The sequence below is a fragment of the Rhinopithecus bieti genome, unplaced genomic scaffold (genome assembly GCF_001698545.2).
Source record: "Rhinopithecus bieti isolate Rb0 unplaced genomic scaffold, ASM169854v2 scaffold_5750, whole genome shotgun sequence".
Lineage (NCBI taxonomy): Eukaryota > Metazoa > Chordata > Mammalia > Primates > Cercopithecidae > Rhinopithecus > Rhinopithecus bieti.
The window spans coordinates 447,376-465,071 of record NW_016805082.1 but is presented as its reverse complement, the minus strand read 5'-3'; the positions used below and the strand labels follow the sequence as shown (position 1 = coordinate 465,071).

The 17,696-nt window shown below is 54.5% G+C and overlaps 1 protein-coding gene across 1 annotated transcript in view; it reads left to right on the top strand.

The window, feature by feature from the left end:
- ST14 (ST14 transmembrane serine protease matriptase) overlaps window positions 1-17,696 on the top strand; it is a 52,972-nt gene that overhangs the window by 30,745 nt on the left and 4,531 nt on the right. The window contains exons 5-16 of the mRNA XM_017871171.1: window positions 619-776; window positions 993-1,028; window positions 1,318-1,558; window positions 4,932-5,071; window positions 5,422-5,519; window positions 7,128-7,237; window positions 7,351-7,481; window positions 8,606-8,710; window positions 9,076-9,186; window positions 9,286-9,399; window positions 9,725-9,847; window positions 10,784-10,970. Coding sequence (XP_017726660.1) covers window positions 619-776; window positions 993-1,028; window positions 1,318-1,558; window positions 4,932-5,071; window positions 5,422-5,519; window positions 7,128-7,237; window positions 7,351-7,481; window positions 8,606-8,710; window positions 9,076-9,186; window positions 9,286-9,399; window positions 9,725-9,847; window positions 10,784-10,970 — 1,554 coding nt within the window. The remainder of the gene's footprint in view (window positions 1-618; window positions 777-992; window positions 1,029-1,317; window positions 1,559-4,931; window positions 5,072-5,421; window positions 5,520-7,127; window positions 7,238-7,350; window positions 7,482-8,605; window positions 8,711-9,075; window positions 9,187-9,285; window positions 9,400-9,724; window positions 9,848-10,783; window positions 10,971-17,696) is intronic.

Sequence of the window (17,696 nt, the reverse complement as noted above, 5' to 3'; positions counted from 1 at the left end):
TGACTGTTGCTGTGATGAGCTGCCCAAAGGCCTGTGAAGTGCTTGGCATGATGCCAGGAATGGCTGTGATTCTTTGTTGTTTTTCCAAATGTGGGTTTGGGGGAGTTGGGGCGCTGAGGCAGGCTTCAATGAGTCCCCATATTTTCTGTGCTTGTACAGTTTTTCACGCATACTTTTGTAAAAAAATAGACTTTATTCTCAAACTGCTTTTTATTTTGCTAGTTCGTTTGAACTCTGGGGAATGCTGTGTGGCAGGTGCATTCCCAGTTCCTTTCTCAGGTCAGAAAACAGGCTCAGGAAGGTGACACTCGGGGTGTCCTCACTTGTGGCCAAATTCCAGTGGGTTCCCCCCGCCTCATTCCTACCCCTGAGCGGCCTCCAGAATTGGTCTGGTTGGGGATGAGACTGAGAGCAGCAGGCAAAAGGGCAAGTCCTCTTGCTTTGGGGTGGGAAGACGGGTGACACGAAAGAGGAGCTGGGGCAGAGCCTCTGCAGATGGAGGGCCCAGGTGGGCCCCCGCGGGTGGCCTGAGCGGCCCATGCGCCCTGGAGTCGCTGTAAGTGCACGTGGGGGCAATGGGGCCCAGAGCTCCGCCTCAGGCCCCTGCTCTCTCCCCAGCGAGGGCAGTGTCATCGCCTACTACTGGTCTGAGTTCAGTATCCCGCAGCACCTGGTGGAGGAGGCTGAGCGCGTCATGGCCGAGGAACGCGTAGTCATGCTGCCCCCGCGGGCGCGCTCCCTGAAGTCCTTTGTGGTTACCTCAGTGGTGGCTTTCCGTGAGTCCGAGGGCCAGGGGTGGGCATGGGACTGGCCAGCCTTCCATGGAGTGGGGCTGGGCCCTGGACCATTGCAGGGGACCGGCACTCCCAGGGCCCAGTGCACCAGAGAGAAGATTACGTGCTGGCCGGGCACCTCCCTTTAGATAATAAGGAAGCAGGAATAAGGAAATGGATTGTATCAGGAAATTCTTTATTCTCCTTCTTATTCTTCAGCCACTGACCCCAAAACCGTACAGAGGACCCAGGACAGTAAGTATCGTGCCCACCTCCTCCTCTGGGTGGGGAAGAGGGGGGATGTGGCCAGATGCCCTTGAGCCAGTGGGGTCCCCAGTGCATGTCCCTCTGAATGAAGTATACTATGATGATCTTTCCAGGCCCTTCCTCTTCCAGGCCCTTCTGAGAAGCCCCTTTCCTGATTTCCTGAGGCCCAGGGCAGCCTGGGGCATCTCAAAGGGGCCAGGCCCATGAGGTCTCAGGTTTCTCCCCCTAGCTCTGCCCAGTCCTGCCCCCACACACGCCCTTCTTGTCTCCTGTGCAGACAGCTGCAGCTTTGCCCTGCACGCCCGCGGTGTCGAGGTGATGCGCTTCACCACGCCCGGATTCCCTGACAGCCCCTACCCCGCTCATGCCCGCTGCCAGTGGACCTTGCGGGGGGACGCCGACTCAGTGCTGAGCCTCACCTTCCGCAGCTTTGACCTCGCGTCCTGTGATGAGCGCGGCAGCGACCTGGTGACGGTGTACAACACCCTGAGCCCCATGGAGCCCCACGCCCTGGTGCAGTGAGTACCCCGGGGGGCGGGTGGGGCTGTGGGAGCTTGGCAGCTGCCCCATGGGGGCCAGCTTCTTCAACGGATTGCAGCACAGTCCTGGGATACAGTTTACGACTCTTGGCCACAGGCCACTGCCAAACGTCCAGGCAGCAAGGGGCATGTGTGGTGTGATCCTCAGCTGGAGCTCCAGTGGAGTCTGAGAGGTGATTTTTCTTAGCCTTGGCAAGGCAGAGGAAGGCTCTGTGGTCCCCAGATACCAAATCTAGCCTGTGCAGGGTGCGCCCCCTGAACTACCAGAGAGAAGGCTCTGCCCCCAGCTGTAAAATGTAGGCTTTGTTATTAAGCTATATGAAGGCCAACAGATCAGGAGATGACTGCCTTTGAAAAGACAATTTTGTTGGCGGGCATGGTAGCTCGTGCCTATAATCTCAGCGCTTTGGGAGGCTGAGGCGGGAGGATCTCTTGAGGCCAGGAGTTTGAGACTAGCGTGGGCAACAAGACTCTGCCTCTATAAAAAATAAAAAGCTTAGCTGGGTGTGGTGGTGTATGCCTACTCAGGAGGCTGATGCAGGAGGATCTCCAACTCAGGAGGTCAAGGCTGCAGTGAGCTGTGATTGCACCACTGCACTCCAGCCCGAGCAACAGAGCAAGACCCTGTCTCAGGCTACATGAGGAAGCACTAGGATGGTCAAGGGGTAACAGGAATGAGGGGAAAATGTAAGCAAGAGCCTTTATTAAGGACCGGGCATGGTGGCTCATGCCTGTAAGCCCAGCACTTTGGGAGGCCAAGGCGGCTGGATCACTTGAGGTCAGGAGTTGGAGACCATCCTGGCCAACCTGATGAAACCCCATCTCTACTAAAAATACAAAAATCAGCTGGGTGTGGTCTCTACTAAAAATACAAAAATCAGCTGGGTGTGGTGGCGGGCACCTGTAATCCCAGCTACTCGGGAGGCCAAGGCAGGAGAATCACTTGAACCTGGGAGGCAGAGGTTGCAGTGAGCCAAGATCGCACCACTACACTCCAGCCTGGCAACACAGCAAGACTCTGTCTCAAAACAACAACAACCAAAAGAGCCTTTATATGGTGTACACAGAAAAGGCAAGACAAATCCGGGTGAGAGGTTTAGAACTGACTTGTTTGAATAATTTCAGTAGGCTCTGGGGCACAGGAGCTGTTCCTAGTTCTCTGATACTTGGGTCTGGGGTGGTTAGGGCAAAGAATAGTGGCCCTGAGTGTGAGATCTTTTTGGAGGAGGTGGGGCTGGGCCCTCCATGGGTGGGTTTGTATAGGGAAGGTTTGCTTGCAGGTGAGTCCTTTCCTATCTCTAAGCATTGGCCAGCCCTCCACAGTCAGCAGGGCCCCAGATGTCAAAGCACCCGCATTACAGAAAACGGAAAGGCATGGTTAATGCACCTGTGGGATACCCCACGTCAGGGCGGAGCGTACTGCGCAGAGGTGCTGTGCGTGGTGGGTGAGCTGCCTCTCCTGCACTCGCTGGGCCAGAGCCTTCTGTGGCTGACTATGGAAATGAGCTGGGCGGACGTTTAATGATTAATAATGGGCTAAAATTCAGGCCAAGAATAATCTAGAACCATCGGCTGCCACAGCTTCGCAACCAGGACTTCTTTTCCATCTCTCTAATTTATTAATTGTACAACAAAGAAGTACATGGTCCCAGTGGGAAAAAGAAATTGACAAGCAAAAGGAAGACTAAAGTCACTCGTCATCTTACTGCCTAGAAATAACTACTGTTAATTCTTTTTCTTTGAGACGGAGTCTGGCTCTGTCGCCCAGGCTGGAGTGCAGTGGCAAGATCTCCGCTCACCGCAACCTCCACCTCCTGGGTTCAAGCCATTCTCCTGCCTCATCCTCCCGAGTAGCTGGGATTACAGGCATGCACCACCACGCTCAGCTAATTTTTTTTTTGTATTTTTAGTAGACATGGGGTTTCACCATGTTGGCCAGGCTGGTCTCGAACCCCTGACGTCAGGTGATCCGCCTGCCTTGGCCTCCCAAAGTGCTGGGATTACAGGCGTGAGCCGCAGCACCTGGCCAAAGTTTTGATGTCTATTTTCCCCGCCTTTTTTGCTGTGTGTGTGTTAAGAAATAGGATTATCCCATGCATGCAGTTTCATTACCTGCTTTAACAAATGAAGTATATTATGATGATCTTTCCAAATCAGTCACCCTGTCTCCCAGGGTTTTTATAAAGTTGCATTGTTTAGAAGGAGGGGACACAATCAGGATGATATGGTTGTGAGCAGTGTGGACTCTGGAGCTTGAATGCCTGAGTTTCAATTCTAAGCCTGCCACTTATTAACCATGGGATGTTGGGCAAGTGACTGAAGATCTCTGTGTCTCAGTTTCCTCACCTCTGAGACAGGGATAACAGTATCTACTTCATAGACCTGTTATGAAGATTGTGAGTTAATAGATTAAAGAGCACCGAGAACCATGCCAGGCATGTTCCTCTTTTTTTTTTCTTTCTTTTTTTTTTTTTTTGAGTGTCCTGGTTGACCAGGCTGGAGTGCAGTGGCACAATCATAGCTCACTGCAACCTTGAGCTCCTGAGGCTCTGGCCTCGCCCCTGAGTAGCTGGGACTACAGGCAAGCGCCACCATGCCCAGCTAGTTTTTTTGATTATGGAGATGAGGTGTCACTCTGTTACCCAGGCTGGTCTGAAACTCCTGGCCTCAAGGAATTCTCCTGCCTCGGGGCCTCCCAGTATTCTGGGATTCTAGGCCCGACCTTGGCATGTTCCTGATAAATATTGGTTGTTACCACTGCTATTGTTCTGATTGAACCCACAGCTTATGTAGTAAATCCTCTGTTGTGGGCATGTATCATGTCTATGGTGTTGCTTTTTTTTTTTTTTCAAGATGGAGTCTCGCTCTGTCACCCAGGCTGGAGTGCAGTGGTGCTGTCTTGGCTCATTGCAACCTCCGCCTCCTGCGTTCCGGCGATTCTTCTGCCTCAGTCTCCCAAGGAGCTGGGATTACAGGCATGCGCCACGACACCTGGCTAATTTTTGTATTTTTAGTAGAGACGGGTTTCACCATGTTGGCCAGGCTGGTCTTGATCTCCTGACCCCAGGTGATCCACCCACCTCGGCCTCCAGGCATGAGCCACTGCGCCCGGCTGGGTGTTGCTCTTTTAAACAAAGGTGAACCATTTATCACTAACTCCTTCCATCAGTGATTGTGTGGGGGAGGGGCTTACCTGAATGAAGGTCTCTGTGACTCCATTCTTAGCCCTCTGTGGATGGGACCAGAGTTAGGGATGGGGTCCTCGGGCACCTCTGCCTGGGAGCCTGGTTTGGGCGTGTGAAAAGCTTGGGTTCTGCCGGCTCTTCCTGATGCCCACCCTCTGCCCCTACAGGTTGTGTGGCACCTACCCTCCCTCCTACAACCTGACCTTCCTCTCCTCCCAGAACGTCCTGCTCATCACACTGATAACCAACACGGAGCGGCGGCATCCCGGCTTTGAGGCCACCTTCTTCCAGCTGCCTAAGAGGAGCAGTAAGGAAGGGCAGGGCAGGGCGGAACTGCCCGTGGGCCGCGGAGAAGGGGAAGGCCTTAGTGGGGGTGACTGAGCTTAGGAGGCCACAGGCTGGACCCTGTGGCTGGGGAGCTGGCCTAGGTCAGCAGCAGAGGCTGAAACTTGAGCCAAAGGCATCTGGCCGACCGCCTGGGTCAGGAGCCCTCCGGAAGCTTCGGCACCCGACACCCGGCCTTCCTGGCTGTGCACTTGCTGCGCAGCATCCAGGCGTCCAGGAGGCAGCTCCAGGCCTCAGGCTGCAGAGTCCTCGCCTGCCTGCTTGGCTGGGCAGGTTCCTGATCCTCTTGCTTTCTCCCACCTTTCCTCTCAGGGTGTGGAGGCCACTTACGTAAAGCCCAGGGGACATTCAACAGCCCCTACTACCCGGGCCACTACCCACCCAATACTGACTGCACATGGAACATTGAGGTAGGAACTATGGGGTATGTGAACATGTGTGTGCGTGTGAGCATGTGTATGCACATGTGTATGTCTCCCTGTGTGTATGTGTGCATACATGTGTGTGCATGTGTTTGCATATGTGTACATGTGTGTGCATGTGTGTGTGTGTGTGTGTGAGAGAGAGAGGTGGATGGCAAATGAGGAAGACAGAAGAAAGGGAAGAGGAGATCCTTTATTAACCCCAAAGAGGCAGCCAAATGTGGTGACTCACACCTGTAATCCCAGCACTTTGGGAGACCAAGGCGGGAGGATCACTTGAGGCTAGGAATTCAAGATGAGCCTGGGCAACATAGTGAGACCTCATCTTTAAAAAAAAAAAATACAAAAATTAGCCAGGCATGGTGGTGCACGCCTGTGGTCCCAGCTACTCAGGAGGCCGAGATGGGCGGATCATTTAAAGCCAGGAGTTAAAGGCTACAGTGAGTATGACAGTGCCATTGCACTCCAGCCTGGGCAACAGTGAGACCCTGTCTCAAAAACAGCAAAAACAAATAAACAAATCCCAAAGAGACCATGTGTCTGGGGGTCAGGTCTTCCCCCGCAGTGTTGGGCAGACCCAGACTCTTATCCTAGCTCCTTGTCAGGTGACAGAACGACCTGGGCAGGTGCTGAAGGTCCGTGGGCCTCAGCTTGCCCCCAGGTGAAGTGAGGGTGATAGTGCCTGGGTCTCAGAGGTGCCGTCAGGAGGAAATCAAAGAAGGTGTGTGAGAGAAGAGAGTCACCAGTCTGTGCCGCTCACGCCATCCCAGCCCGAGCTGCCTCCCTTTCCTTTCTTTAAAAATGTCAGGAGGGCCGGGTGCGGTGGCTCATGCCTGTAATCCCAGCACTTTGGGAGGCCAGGCAAGTGGATCACGAAGTCAGGAGTTCAAGACCAGCTTGGGCAACATGGTGAAACCCTGTCTCTACTAAAAATACAACAATTAGCCGGGTGTGGTGGCCCGTGCCTGTAATCCCAGCTGCTCGGGAGGCTGAGGCAGGAAAATCGCTTTAACCTGGGAGCCAGAGGTTGTGGTGAGCCGAGATCTTGCCACTGCACTCTAGCCTGGGCGACAGAGCGAGACTTCGTCTCAAAAAAAAAAAAAAAAAAAAAGAAGAAAAGAAAAGAGGCCAGGTGTAGTGGCTGGCGCCTGTAATCCCAGTACTTTGGGAAGCCAAGGCAGGCAGATCACCTGAGGTCAGGAGTTCGAGACCAGCCTGACCAACATGGCAAAACCCCATCTCTACTAAAAATACAAAAAAAATTATCTGGGCGTTGTGGCATGTGCCTGTAATCCCAGAGGCTCGGGAGGATGAGGCAGGAGAATCGCTTGAACCCGGGAGGTGGAGGTTGCAGTGCGCTGAGATGTTGCCACTGCACTCCAGCCTGGGCGACAGAGTGAGACTCCATCTCAAAAAAAGCAAAAACAAAACAAAAACGAAAACAAACAAAAAACGCTGGGAGAACTTTCCAGCCTGTCTTGGTGATGGAAGGCAAACCGTCTCTCCCTGGTCCATGCCGCCGCCTCCCTTTGATGTCCTCAGGTTCAGGGAGGAGGGAGGGAAGCCACAGATTCCCAGCAGCCTCTCTTCCCTCAGGTACCCAACAACCAGCACGTGAAGGTGCGCTTCAAATTCTTCTACCTACTGGAGCCTGGTGTGCCTACGGGCACCTGCCCCAAGGACTACGTGGAGATCAACGGGGAGAAGTGAGTCCCCGGGGGTATGGGGGCTACCTGGCCCATGCTGCAGGGGGAGGGGTCCCACCAGTCCCCCAGCTCCCAGCTGTCCCTCCTCATCTTGTGCCCCCCCTCCGCTCCAGGTACTGCGGAGAGAGGTCCCAGTTCGTCGTCACCAGCAACAGCAACAAGATCACAGTTCGCTTCCACTCAGATCAGTCCTACACCGACACCGGGTTCTTAGCTGAATACCTCTCCTACGACTCCAGTGACCGTGAGTGAACGCTGTTGGGAAGAGGGCAGCCTGCCCCGCATGTTCTGTCTACCCTGCATCTCGTTAGCATCATGCTTTGCTGATTCTAAGATGCTGGAGAATGTAAGAGCATCTCACCCTTCCCGTACCTTCGCGAGGAAAACACGCTACCTTTGATGCATTAATTAAAGCAGGCTGGCTATGAGCGCTGGTGCACACTGTGCCCTTTCCTTCTGGGTCACAGTCCCAGCATGAGGTACCTGCAGCTGGAGACGCCCCTCATCTGAGCTCCCCTGCCATCTGTCCCTCAGGCCCACCTTCACGGTGACTTGGATCATCTTGCCTCTGTGGCCTGTTGGCACCGTTAGGTTCATAGGGTAATTGTGAGACGCATTAGGAAGTACCATTGGCTCTGTGAGCAGCGGTTCCTCCACATACACAATGTGTTTTTATTTCAACCCTGCAACATAGAATAACCTTGGGAAGACATTTAACTATGCTTAGGAATCCAAATTTGAGGTAAAATTCAAGGGCCTTGTTCATCGCCAAAAGTACACTCAGATAAACCGACACCTTTGATTTAAACACTTACCTGTGACTGAATTTTACCTGTGCCGAGGTGGTGACAATGGCCTCCTTACAACGTTGTCATCTGCAAAGTGGTCAGATGCCTCCTGATTTCAGAAACATTGAAATATGGGAAATGTTTAGAGTGAAGGAAGCGCGATGCCGCACTGCATTTGGACAGGACATATCGCATGCATCGGGGACCTGCTGAGCCTCACAGGCGGGGCCTGGCCCTCGGGGTCCCCAGGCGGCCCAGCACACAGGGCAGGGCAGGGCCTGCGACCAGCCGGCCTCTCTGCAGGGCACCCGGGGCTTCCTGAGCTTCGATCCTCAGTGGTGGGGAGGGACCCTGCCAGCCCAGGTTGGGGTCTGTGGCCAGCCCCCTTCCCACACTAGCTGCAGGTGCAGGAACCCCTTTGTCACACCTTGGTGGGCCTAGGCAACCCCTGCCCTGGGCCACAGCACCCACCCTGCTCCTCTGTGTTTGTGGCTGGGAGGTTGGCCCGAGGGAGGGAGCCGGGAGCCAGTGGAGGGAGGTGGGTGGGTGCTGGGGGCCTCAGGCCTGCATGTGCCCACAGCGTGCCCGGGGCAGTTCACGTGCCGCACGGGGCGGTGTATCCGGAAGGAGATGCGCTGTGATGGCTGGGCCGACTGCACCGACTACAGCGATGAGCTCAACTGCAGTGAGTCAGGCTGGGAGCCCTGGTCTCCCCACCCTCCTTCCCCACCCTGCCTGCGTCCCATGGCCCTGCTGGCTGACTGCCGAGGCAGAAAGGCTGGAGGTGGTGGGAGTTTTTGCTCTTGGCCCTGTGTAGAGACCTCTGGCCTCCCTCCCCACCCTGCCATATGGAGATCTTGGCCTCTGTGGGGCAGGTGGTGGGGTGTCTCGGAAGTGCTGAGGTCAGCTTGGCAGCTGGTGGAGCAGGGCCACTTGGGTCTCTCCGCAGATCGGAAAGCGGTCCCCAGGTAGCTCTGATCGCCTGGGCATCCTGGGGAAGCAGTGGGTGATGAGGGCCTCACGGCCGACCCTCCCCTTACCCCGCTCCAGGTTGCGACGCCACCCACCAGTTCACATGCAAGAACAAGTTCTGCAAGCCCCTCTTCTGGGTCTGCGACAGTGTGAACGACTGCGGAGACAACAGCGACGAACAGGGGTGCAGTGAGTGCCGGGGCGGGGCGGGCAGGTGGGCGGGGCAGCTCAGGGTGGGCGGGGCAGCTCAGGGTGGCTCCTGGTGGCTGAGTCCCGGTGCCTCTCCAGGTTGTCCCGCCCAGACCTTCAGGTGTTCCAATGGAAAGTGCCTCCCCAAGAGCCAGCAGTGCGATGGGAAGGACGACTGTGGGGACGGGTCCGACGAGGCTTCCTGCACCAAAGGTGAGGCCCGCCCCGCCCACCTTCCTGCTGAGGGCCTCGCCCCTGGAGGAGGCTGCCCTGAGCACACCCACGCACAGGATGCCCCGAGTTTAATGAACACAGACCACCTGTGGGTGAAGTGTGATGAGAAAGGGCTCTGGTGCGGGGAGAATTTTCCGGAAGGTGGAGAACCTGTGGCAGGGCTGGGAGGCCAGTGGGCCTGGGTGGGGCAGGCCTGGGTGAGGGGTAAGGTGCAGGGGCCATGAGGCCCCGTTGGTGGTTTCTGGCTTCTGGTCAGATGCTGCAGAGGAATTGATCCCCTCCCTGTGTCCTCCTCCTTGAACAGTGAACGTCGTCACTTGTACCAAACACACCTACCGCTGCCTCAACGGGCTCTGCTTGAGCAAGGGCAACCCCGAGTGTGACGGGAAGAAGGACTGTAGCGACGGCTCAGATGAGAAGGACTGCGGTGAGCAAGGCATCTGAGTACGGTTGTGCAGGTCGTTCACTGTGCGAGGTGCCCACCAGAGGGCGCACCTGGAGGGCATCTGAGTACGGTTGTGCAGGTCGTTCACTGTGCGAGGTGCCCACCAGAGGGCGCACCTGGAGGCGCAATCCCACCAGCACCTCACTTAGCAGCTCTGTGCTTGCGTCTCCTGGAGGAAAGGATGGCCTTGCCAGTTGTCAGGAAGGCACCACCCCACGGGCTGGCTCTGGTCTTGGAGAAGGGCCCGTACAGCCAGCATCTCAGGGCTTCTGTAGCATGGCGAGGTCGTGGCTGCAGTGCATTGCTGGCCCCTGCTGTGTAGACACAGCTGTAGGGGAGTAGCCTGGAGAAGAGCAGCCCAGCTCACCCAAGCCCAAGGCAGGGCCTCGCCCTTGCCCGCCCATGCTTTAATGTGCAGTCTCCATGTTTCAGAAGCATTGGCTGGCCACAGGTCCGATTTGAGCACAGCTGCAGCTATTCTGTGACCTCACATCAGTGGTCCATTCGTCCCTCTGAGAGCTGTGTCCCTCAGCATTCAAAGATGCTTCTCCCTGCTCCACGCCGCCCCCTCTCCTGTGACGCCCCAGATAACGTCAAATCAGGCAGATGACACCCAAATCAAAGTGAAGCCAAGCAGCCGGCCTCCGGAGGCCCTCGCTGCATTTGTGAGGGAGGGGGAGGTGGGAAGACGCGGGTTTGAATTTGGGAGCGGGGAGAAGGAGGGGCATGGTGGAAGGGAGTCTGTGAAGCTCAAAGATAGTTTTGGGGGTCCCTCATGCCCTGGCCACTCCAGCAGTGCTGTGCATGCCAAAAGCTGGCTTCCCCACACAGGGTCTCCTGGCACCCACGCATATCCCCTTGGGGTTCGACGTCCCCACCTTGACTTGCTGTCCTCTGGTTCCCTGCCCCCCTCTGCAGACTGTGGGCTGCGGTCATTCACCAGACAGGCTCGTGTTGTTGGGGGCACAGATGCGGATGAGGGCGAGTGGCCCTGGCAGGTGAGCCTGCATGCGCTGGGCCAGGGCCACGTCTGCGGTGCTTCCCTCATCTCTCCCACCTGGCTGGTCTCCGCCGCGCACTGCTACATCGATGACAGAGGATTCAGGTGGGTCTCTGGGTGGGCAGCAGGGAGCCTCCTTACTGGCCGCTTGCATCTGGGAGTCATGCCAGGGTGGGTTGGCACCAAGGAAGGGCATTGGAGGGGTGGGCACATGTGTTAGTCCATTCTTGAGCTGCTCTAAAGAAATACCTGAGACTGGGTCATTTATAAAGAAAAGAGGTTTATTTGGCTCATGGTTCTGCAGGCCATATAGGAAGCGTGGTGCCAGCCTCTGCTTCTGGTAGGGGTCACAGGGAGCTTCCATCCGTGGCAGAAGGTGAAGGGGGAGCAGGCACGTCACATGGCGAGAGCGGGAGCAAGAGAGAGCAGGAGGAGGTCCCAGACTCTTAAGCAGCCAGCCTCGTGTGAACTCAGAACTCACCCATCACCATCAGGAGGGCACCAAAACATTCAGGAGGGATCCGTGACCAAAACACCTCCCACTATGCCCACCTCCAACACTGGGGATCCCATTTCAACATGAGATTTGGAGGGGACAAGCGTCCAAACCAAATGAGCAGATATCCCAGGACGGGGCTTAATAACAGTAACAATAAAAACTCACTGTATTCGGTGCCCACTGGCAGCCAAGTGCTGTCTCTGTGCCTCTCCTAAGACCCCCAGCAAGTTAGGCAGGTCGATTGTATTCTCATTGTACAGAAAGTAAGGTTCAGAGAAGTAGAGATGTTTGCTCGAGGTGGCACAGCTGTTAAGTGGCAGAGCCAGACTTGAGCACAGGTGTGGTCTCCGGTGAGTCTGCACTGCACGACTCCTTGGATTGGCCAACATGACTTTGGATTCATGCTCCAGCTCTGGCTTGCCAGTGACCCTGGGCGGGTTATTCAAACTTCCTAGGCCTTGGGATCTTCACTGATGATGGTGACAGTGTCAGTTCCCACCCTTAGAGTTGTGAGAATTAAGTACGATGCTGTACCTGAGTCACTTTGCGCTGTGCCTGGCACATAGTAGGTGCTCAGCATGTCATGGCCTCAGACACACACGCAGATGAGAGGCCTGGAAGGGTCACGTGAGCATCCCAGGCTGCGCTATTTGTGTCTTAGCTCCCGGCCTCTCTGGGCGTCTGGCCATTGGCTGAAGGAAGGAGTTTTAGGGCCTGGCTTGCTCTGAAGAGGCAGGCGCAGGGGCGTGGGCCTTCCAGGAGAGTCCACCCTCGGGAGAAGCGGATGCGCTTTCTGCTGGCTGCATGATTTTCCATGGTAGACAGCCCCAGGAGCAGGTGGCCCAAACCCTCCGCTGCCCTTTGCAGGGAGGAGAGATGGGCCCACAGCAGGAGGGAGGCCTGCAGCACAGATGGAGTGCACTCAGACACGTGCACAGGGCTTGGGTGATGGAGACAGACAGCAAGAGCCTGTGGGGAGTGGACCCAGCTCCATGGTCCCCAGCTTTGCTGGGTGCTTGACATGTGGCTTTGTCCAGCCTGAGACAATCCCTTGTCTCATTTTGTCACACCCAACTTCACCCAGAGCAGGGATGATTTTTTTTTTTTTTGGAGTAATGTGAGCTTAAGAATTTTGTGTGTGTGTCTGTGTGTGTGTGTGAGTCAGAGTCTCACTGTGTCACCCAGGCTGAAGTTCAGTGGTGCAAATCATAGCTCACTGCAGTCTCAAACCCCTGGGCTTGAGCAATCCTCCTGCCTCAGCCTCCCAAGTAGCTGGGACTACAGGCATATGCCACCATGCCCAGCTAGTTTAAAATTTTTGTAGAGACAGAGCCTTGCTAAATGCTAAGCCTGGCCTCTAGCTCCTAGGCTGAAGTGATCCTCCCATGTTGGCCTCCCAAAGTGCTGGCATTACAGATGTGAGCCACTGTGCCTGGGTCAACCACTGCTCTTTGAGGTTGGCTTCTGTGCCTCTTTGACATGCCCTATTCTTTCCTTTTTTGAGCCACGTCCTTGCTTTCTGGCACTACGAGGTACAATAGGCTCATCTTGTGTTTCCCCAGCCCAGCCCTAGGACCAGCCATTTCTCCAAGGAGGCCTTTACTGGGGATGGTATTTAGAGACCAAGGTCCAGCTGCTTAGTGTGTTCATTGTCACCATGGTGTCATGTCCCGGCCCCGTCAGCAGGTGGAGCTAGGAAATGGCTGGGTGCATACTAAGAACACCACTGTTGTCCTGCACTGCTTCCTCCTTTCCTTTGCTTCATTGCTTCCTTTCTCATTTCCTTCTCCTTCATCCTGTGTTGATCAGCAGTCATGCTTCTGCCAATGTGTAGTGCAATTAATATTCAACACCCATGGTTATTATTGACACTAGAGAGACCAACATGAATAGGACTTGGTCCCTGCAGATTGTGCGCCACAGACTTGTGAGGGTAGGAACAAGACATGACACACACGTGCAGTAAGTGCTGTGCCAGGGCTGTGTCCAGGCTCCCTTGGGCCCAGCATGTGGAGTTTAGAATTTTAAACCCATATGCCTGAGGGACTGGGGATGGCGACTGTTGGGAACACTCAACATAGGTGTCTGAACTGAGGGTTGAACGTGAGGGTGTTTGTCAGCTGGACCAGGTGGCTCAGACCTTCCAGACAAAGGGAGTGTCGTATGCAGAGGCATGGAGGTGTGAGGTGTACAGGGGCCTGGTGTCACGGGACCCTGAGCACATGGCTAAGTCATCACGCATTCATCAGGCACTGCCGGGAGGCGGCATCACGTTGCAGTTAAATGCACAGGCTGCCTAGGTTCCAACTGTGGTCTACAACATATTAGCTATATGATCTTTGGCAAGTTGCTCTCTCTGTGCCTTCCTCATCTTAAAAAGGGTGACCCTACCTTGCAGGGCTGTTTCAGGAATAAAACAACTTACTGTGTCAACATCGAGAACAGTGTTTGGGACATCAGAAGTTCTATCTGAGCACTTGCGATTCCCAACTGCACTCCAGCCCCTGGGGTCACCATGGGGGATATCAGTGGCTGCATCTTCACAACCAGCCTCTCAGCTGCTGGTAGACGTGCATGCCTTAAACATTAGAGGCTGAGTCTGCTGATATAATCAAATACTGTCAGACTTACCAATTGGCTGAGTTTGCAGAGAGGGGCTTCATGAAAGCGGGGTCTTGAGCTGAGGTCGCCGGGTGAACAGGGAGGGCTTGGAGGAGGGAGGTGGAAACCTGCAGGCACAGGGCAAAGAGCTGGATGGGGGTGTCCATGCTGGGTATTGGGATCATGAGGAATTGAGCCAGAGGGACGAGGATGGCTCTCCCCTCTTCCCCATCCCATGATAACCTTTCAGCTACATCCTTGCCTCCTGGGCATTCCTGAAACATTTCTACTCTCTTCTGCTTGCACTGCCACCACCTTGCTCGTCCTAGCTCACTGTCGCCCGGGCAGCTGCAGCACCTCTCCCCATCCACTTCCTTCCCTCTCAGGACTCTGTCTGCACCACTCGAGCCCAGCGTGATCTTCCCAAAATCTGGTCACCCCAGTCTGTTGCTCAACGCCCGCCATGGCTTGCAGTACAAAGCAGGAACTCCTTCATGACCGACACAGCCATGTTATCTGGCTCCTGCCTGTCCGGCCAGCCTCAGTCTCCAGTGCAGTCCTCACGCCTTCCCCATGCTCAGTGTGAGGGCTTCCTGAACATGCTTTGCTCCCTTTTTTTTTTTTTTGAGAGCGAATTTCACTTTTGTTGCCCAAGCTGGAGTGCAATGGTGCGATCTCCTCTCACTGCAACCTCTGCCTCCCGGGTTCAAGCGATTCTCCTGCCTCACCCTCCTGAGTAGCTGGGATTACAGGCATGCACCACCATGCTCGGCTAATTTTTTGTACTTTTAGTAGAAACGGGATTTCACCATGTTAGCCAAGCTAGTCTTGAAATCCTGACCGCAGGTGATCCGCCTGCCTTGGCCTCCCAAAGTGCTGGGATTACAGGTGTGAGCCACTGTGCCCGGCTACCTTTGTTCTCTTTAAACTTGTGGCATTCTCCACCGCTTCAGGCCATAGCTGGCCAGGCCTATGTGTTGTTGAGGCTTGGTTCATAACTTCATTTCCGGACTCCCAGCCCATCCTCTTCTACAGCTTTCTACCCAGTCCTCTGTGGAACCCTTCGTGTCATGTTGTAATTGGTGGTTTTCATATCTCTCCCTGTGTACACGGTGAACCTGAAGACTGGGTCATAGATTGCATCACAGATGCCCAGGGATTGTTGAGTGAATGAGTTGATGCAGGGGTGAGTATGTGGCTGGATGTGAGCAGGCTGGGAAACCATCAGAAAGGTCAGGTCAATTAACGATGAACGCAGAAGGCCTGGGTGGGTCCCAAGGCCTCACCTGGCAGCTCTTGGGAATCCTTTTAGGCTGTGGAATGGGACAAAAAGGATCTCACAGAAGCAGCTTTTGGGAAGTCATTTTCTGGTGGCAACAGATTATAGTGAAGCGAGATCGGGCCTAGCCCAGGTTGGAAAACTGAGCTTCGGCCTAGGCCTGCAATTCTGTAGGGAGCTGGCTGTAAAAAAGGCCACAACAGGGCCAGGCACAGTGGCTCACGCCTATAATCCCAGCACTTTGGGAAGCCAAGGCGGGCGGATCACCTGAGGTCAGGAGTTCGAAACTAGCCTGACCAACATGGTGAAACCCCATTTCTACTCAAAATACAAAAATTAGCCAGGCATGGTGGCAGGTGCCTATAGTCCCAGCTACTTGGGGGTGGCTGAGGCGGGAGAATCACCTGAGCCTGGGAGGTGGAGGTTGCAGTGCGCCAAGATCATGCCACTACACTCCAGCCTGGGCAACAGAGTAAGACTCCATCTCAAAAAAAAAAAGAAAGGAAGGCCAGAAGGGGATGGACGCCGGGGCAGCGAGAGTGGACCAGGGCTCAGGCAGGCATGGGGAGAGATGTGGAGGCAGAGGCTTGGTTTAGTGCTCCAGGGTCGGGGAGGTGCCCTGGCTGGGTGGTTCAGTAACCTTTTGACTTTCCTGAGAGGTGAGGGAAAATGAAGCGGGTCTTCACGCCTTTCTCTTGTCACACCCATTTTCTATTTTAGATATGTATTTTTCCAATGTTTTATTTTGAAGTTTTCAAACCTACAAAATGTTGTAAACACAATGAATGAAAAAAAGGACTAGTACAGTGAACACTTTTTTTTTTTTTTTGAGACAGAGTCTTGCTCTGTCCCCAGGCTGGAGTGCAGTGGCGTGATCTCAGCTCACTGCAACCTCCACCTCCTGGGTTCAAGCAATTTTCCTGCCTCAGTCTCCGGAGTAGCTGGGACTACAGGTGTGTGCCACCACACCTGGCTAATTTTTTGTATTTTTAGTGGAGACAGGGTTTCACCGTGCTGGCCAGGCTGGTCTCGAACTTCTGACCTCATGATTCCCCTGCCTCGGCCTCCCAAAGTGCTGGGATTACAGGTGTGAGCCACCGCGCCTGGCCATACAGGCAACACTCTTATACCTTTGATCTACATTCAGTGATGGAGTTAATCACGTTTGCTTTCTCTCTGTTTGCACCCGCGGATCTACATTCAGTGATGGAGTTAATCACGTTTGCTTTCTCTCTGTTTGCACTCGCGTGTATTTTTCCGAACCATTTCCCAGCTGGGGGCAGCCATCCTGAGGCTTCCCACCAGGTGCCTCGGCCAGTGTCTCCAAGAACGAGGACGCTGTCCCACTGAAAAATGGCGGCATTGCTTTGTGCTGCGAGCTGATGTACGCATCATAAATGTCCTCCAATCATGCCCATCGTGGTCGTCTTTAGAGGTTTTTTTTTCTTTTTTGAGACACACTCTTTCGCCCAGTCTGGAGTGCAGTGGCGCAATCCAAGCTCACTGCAGCCTCCACCTCCCAGGTTCAGGTGATTCTCCTGCCTCAGCCTCCTGAGTAGCTGGGATTACAGGCACCTGCCACCATGCCCGGCTAATTTTTGTATTTTTAGTAGAGATGGGGTTTCACCATGTTGACCAGGCTGGTCTCGAACTCCTGACCTTGTGCTCCTCTCGCTTGGAGCTCCCAAAGTGCTGGGATTACAGGCATGAGCCACTGTGCCCGGCCTTCTTCGGAGCTTTTAAAAAAAAGTTCTAGGATGCAGTCAAGGGTCATGCCTTGTATTTAGTCATTAGGTTTCTTTAATCTCATTTTAATCAAGAACAGTTTCTCTATGCCTTTTATTTTTTGTTTTTTTTATGGCATTGACATTTTTGAAAAGTCTGGGCCAGTTATCTTACAGGATGCCTCTCAATTTGGGTTTTCCTGACTGTGTTTTCATGGCTGGGTTAGGAGGCAGTGCATGGGTGGTGCTGTACGCTTCTCAGGGAGAGCATGATCCCCCGTGACAGCGGCTGGTTGGGAGAGGAGCCTGAGCACCTGGCTCGGGGAGCTCAGCAGATTTTGCCATCATAAAGGGGCTTCCACCTTGGTTGTGAATACACCATCGCAGGTGATCAGCGTGAGTGTCTCGTTCTCCAGCCATATTTTACCCGGCGTCTCAGTGTCCATTGGTGATTCTCACATTTGTTGATTATTACTGTGGCAGGTGAGAATGTGGTTCCTTATTGTACTGTTACTTCAGCATTTAGGAGCTGGTCTTCCTTCCTTCCTTCCTTCCTTCCTTCCTTCCTTCCTTCCTTCCTTCCCTCCCTCCCTCCCTCCCTCCCTCCTTCCCTCCCTCCTTCCTTCCTTCCGTCCTTCCCCCTTTCTTTCTCTCTTTCTTTTCCTTCCTTCCTTCCTTCCTTCCTTCCTTCCTTCCTTCCTTCCTTCCTTCCTTCCTTCCTTCCTTCC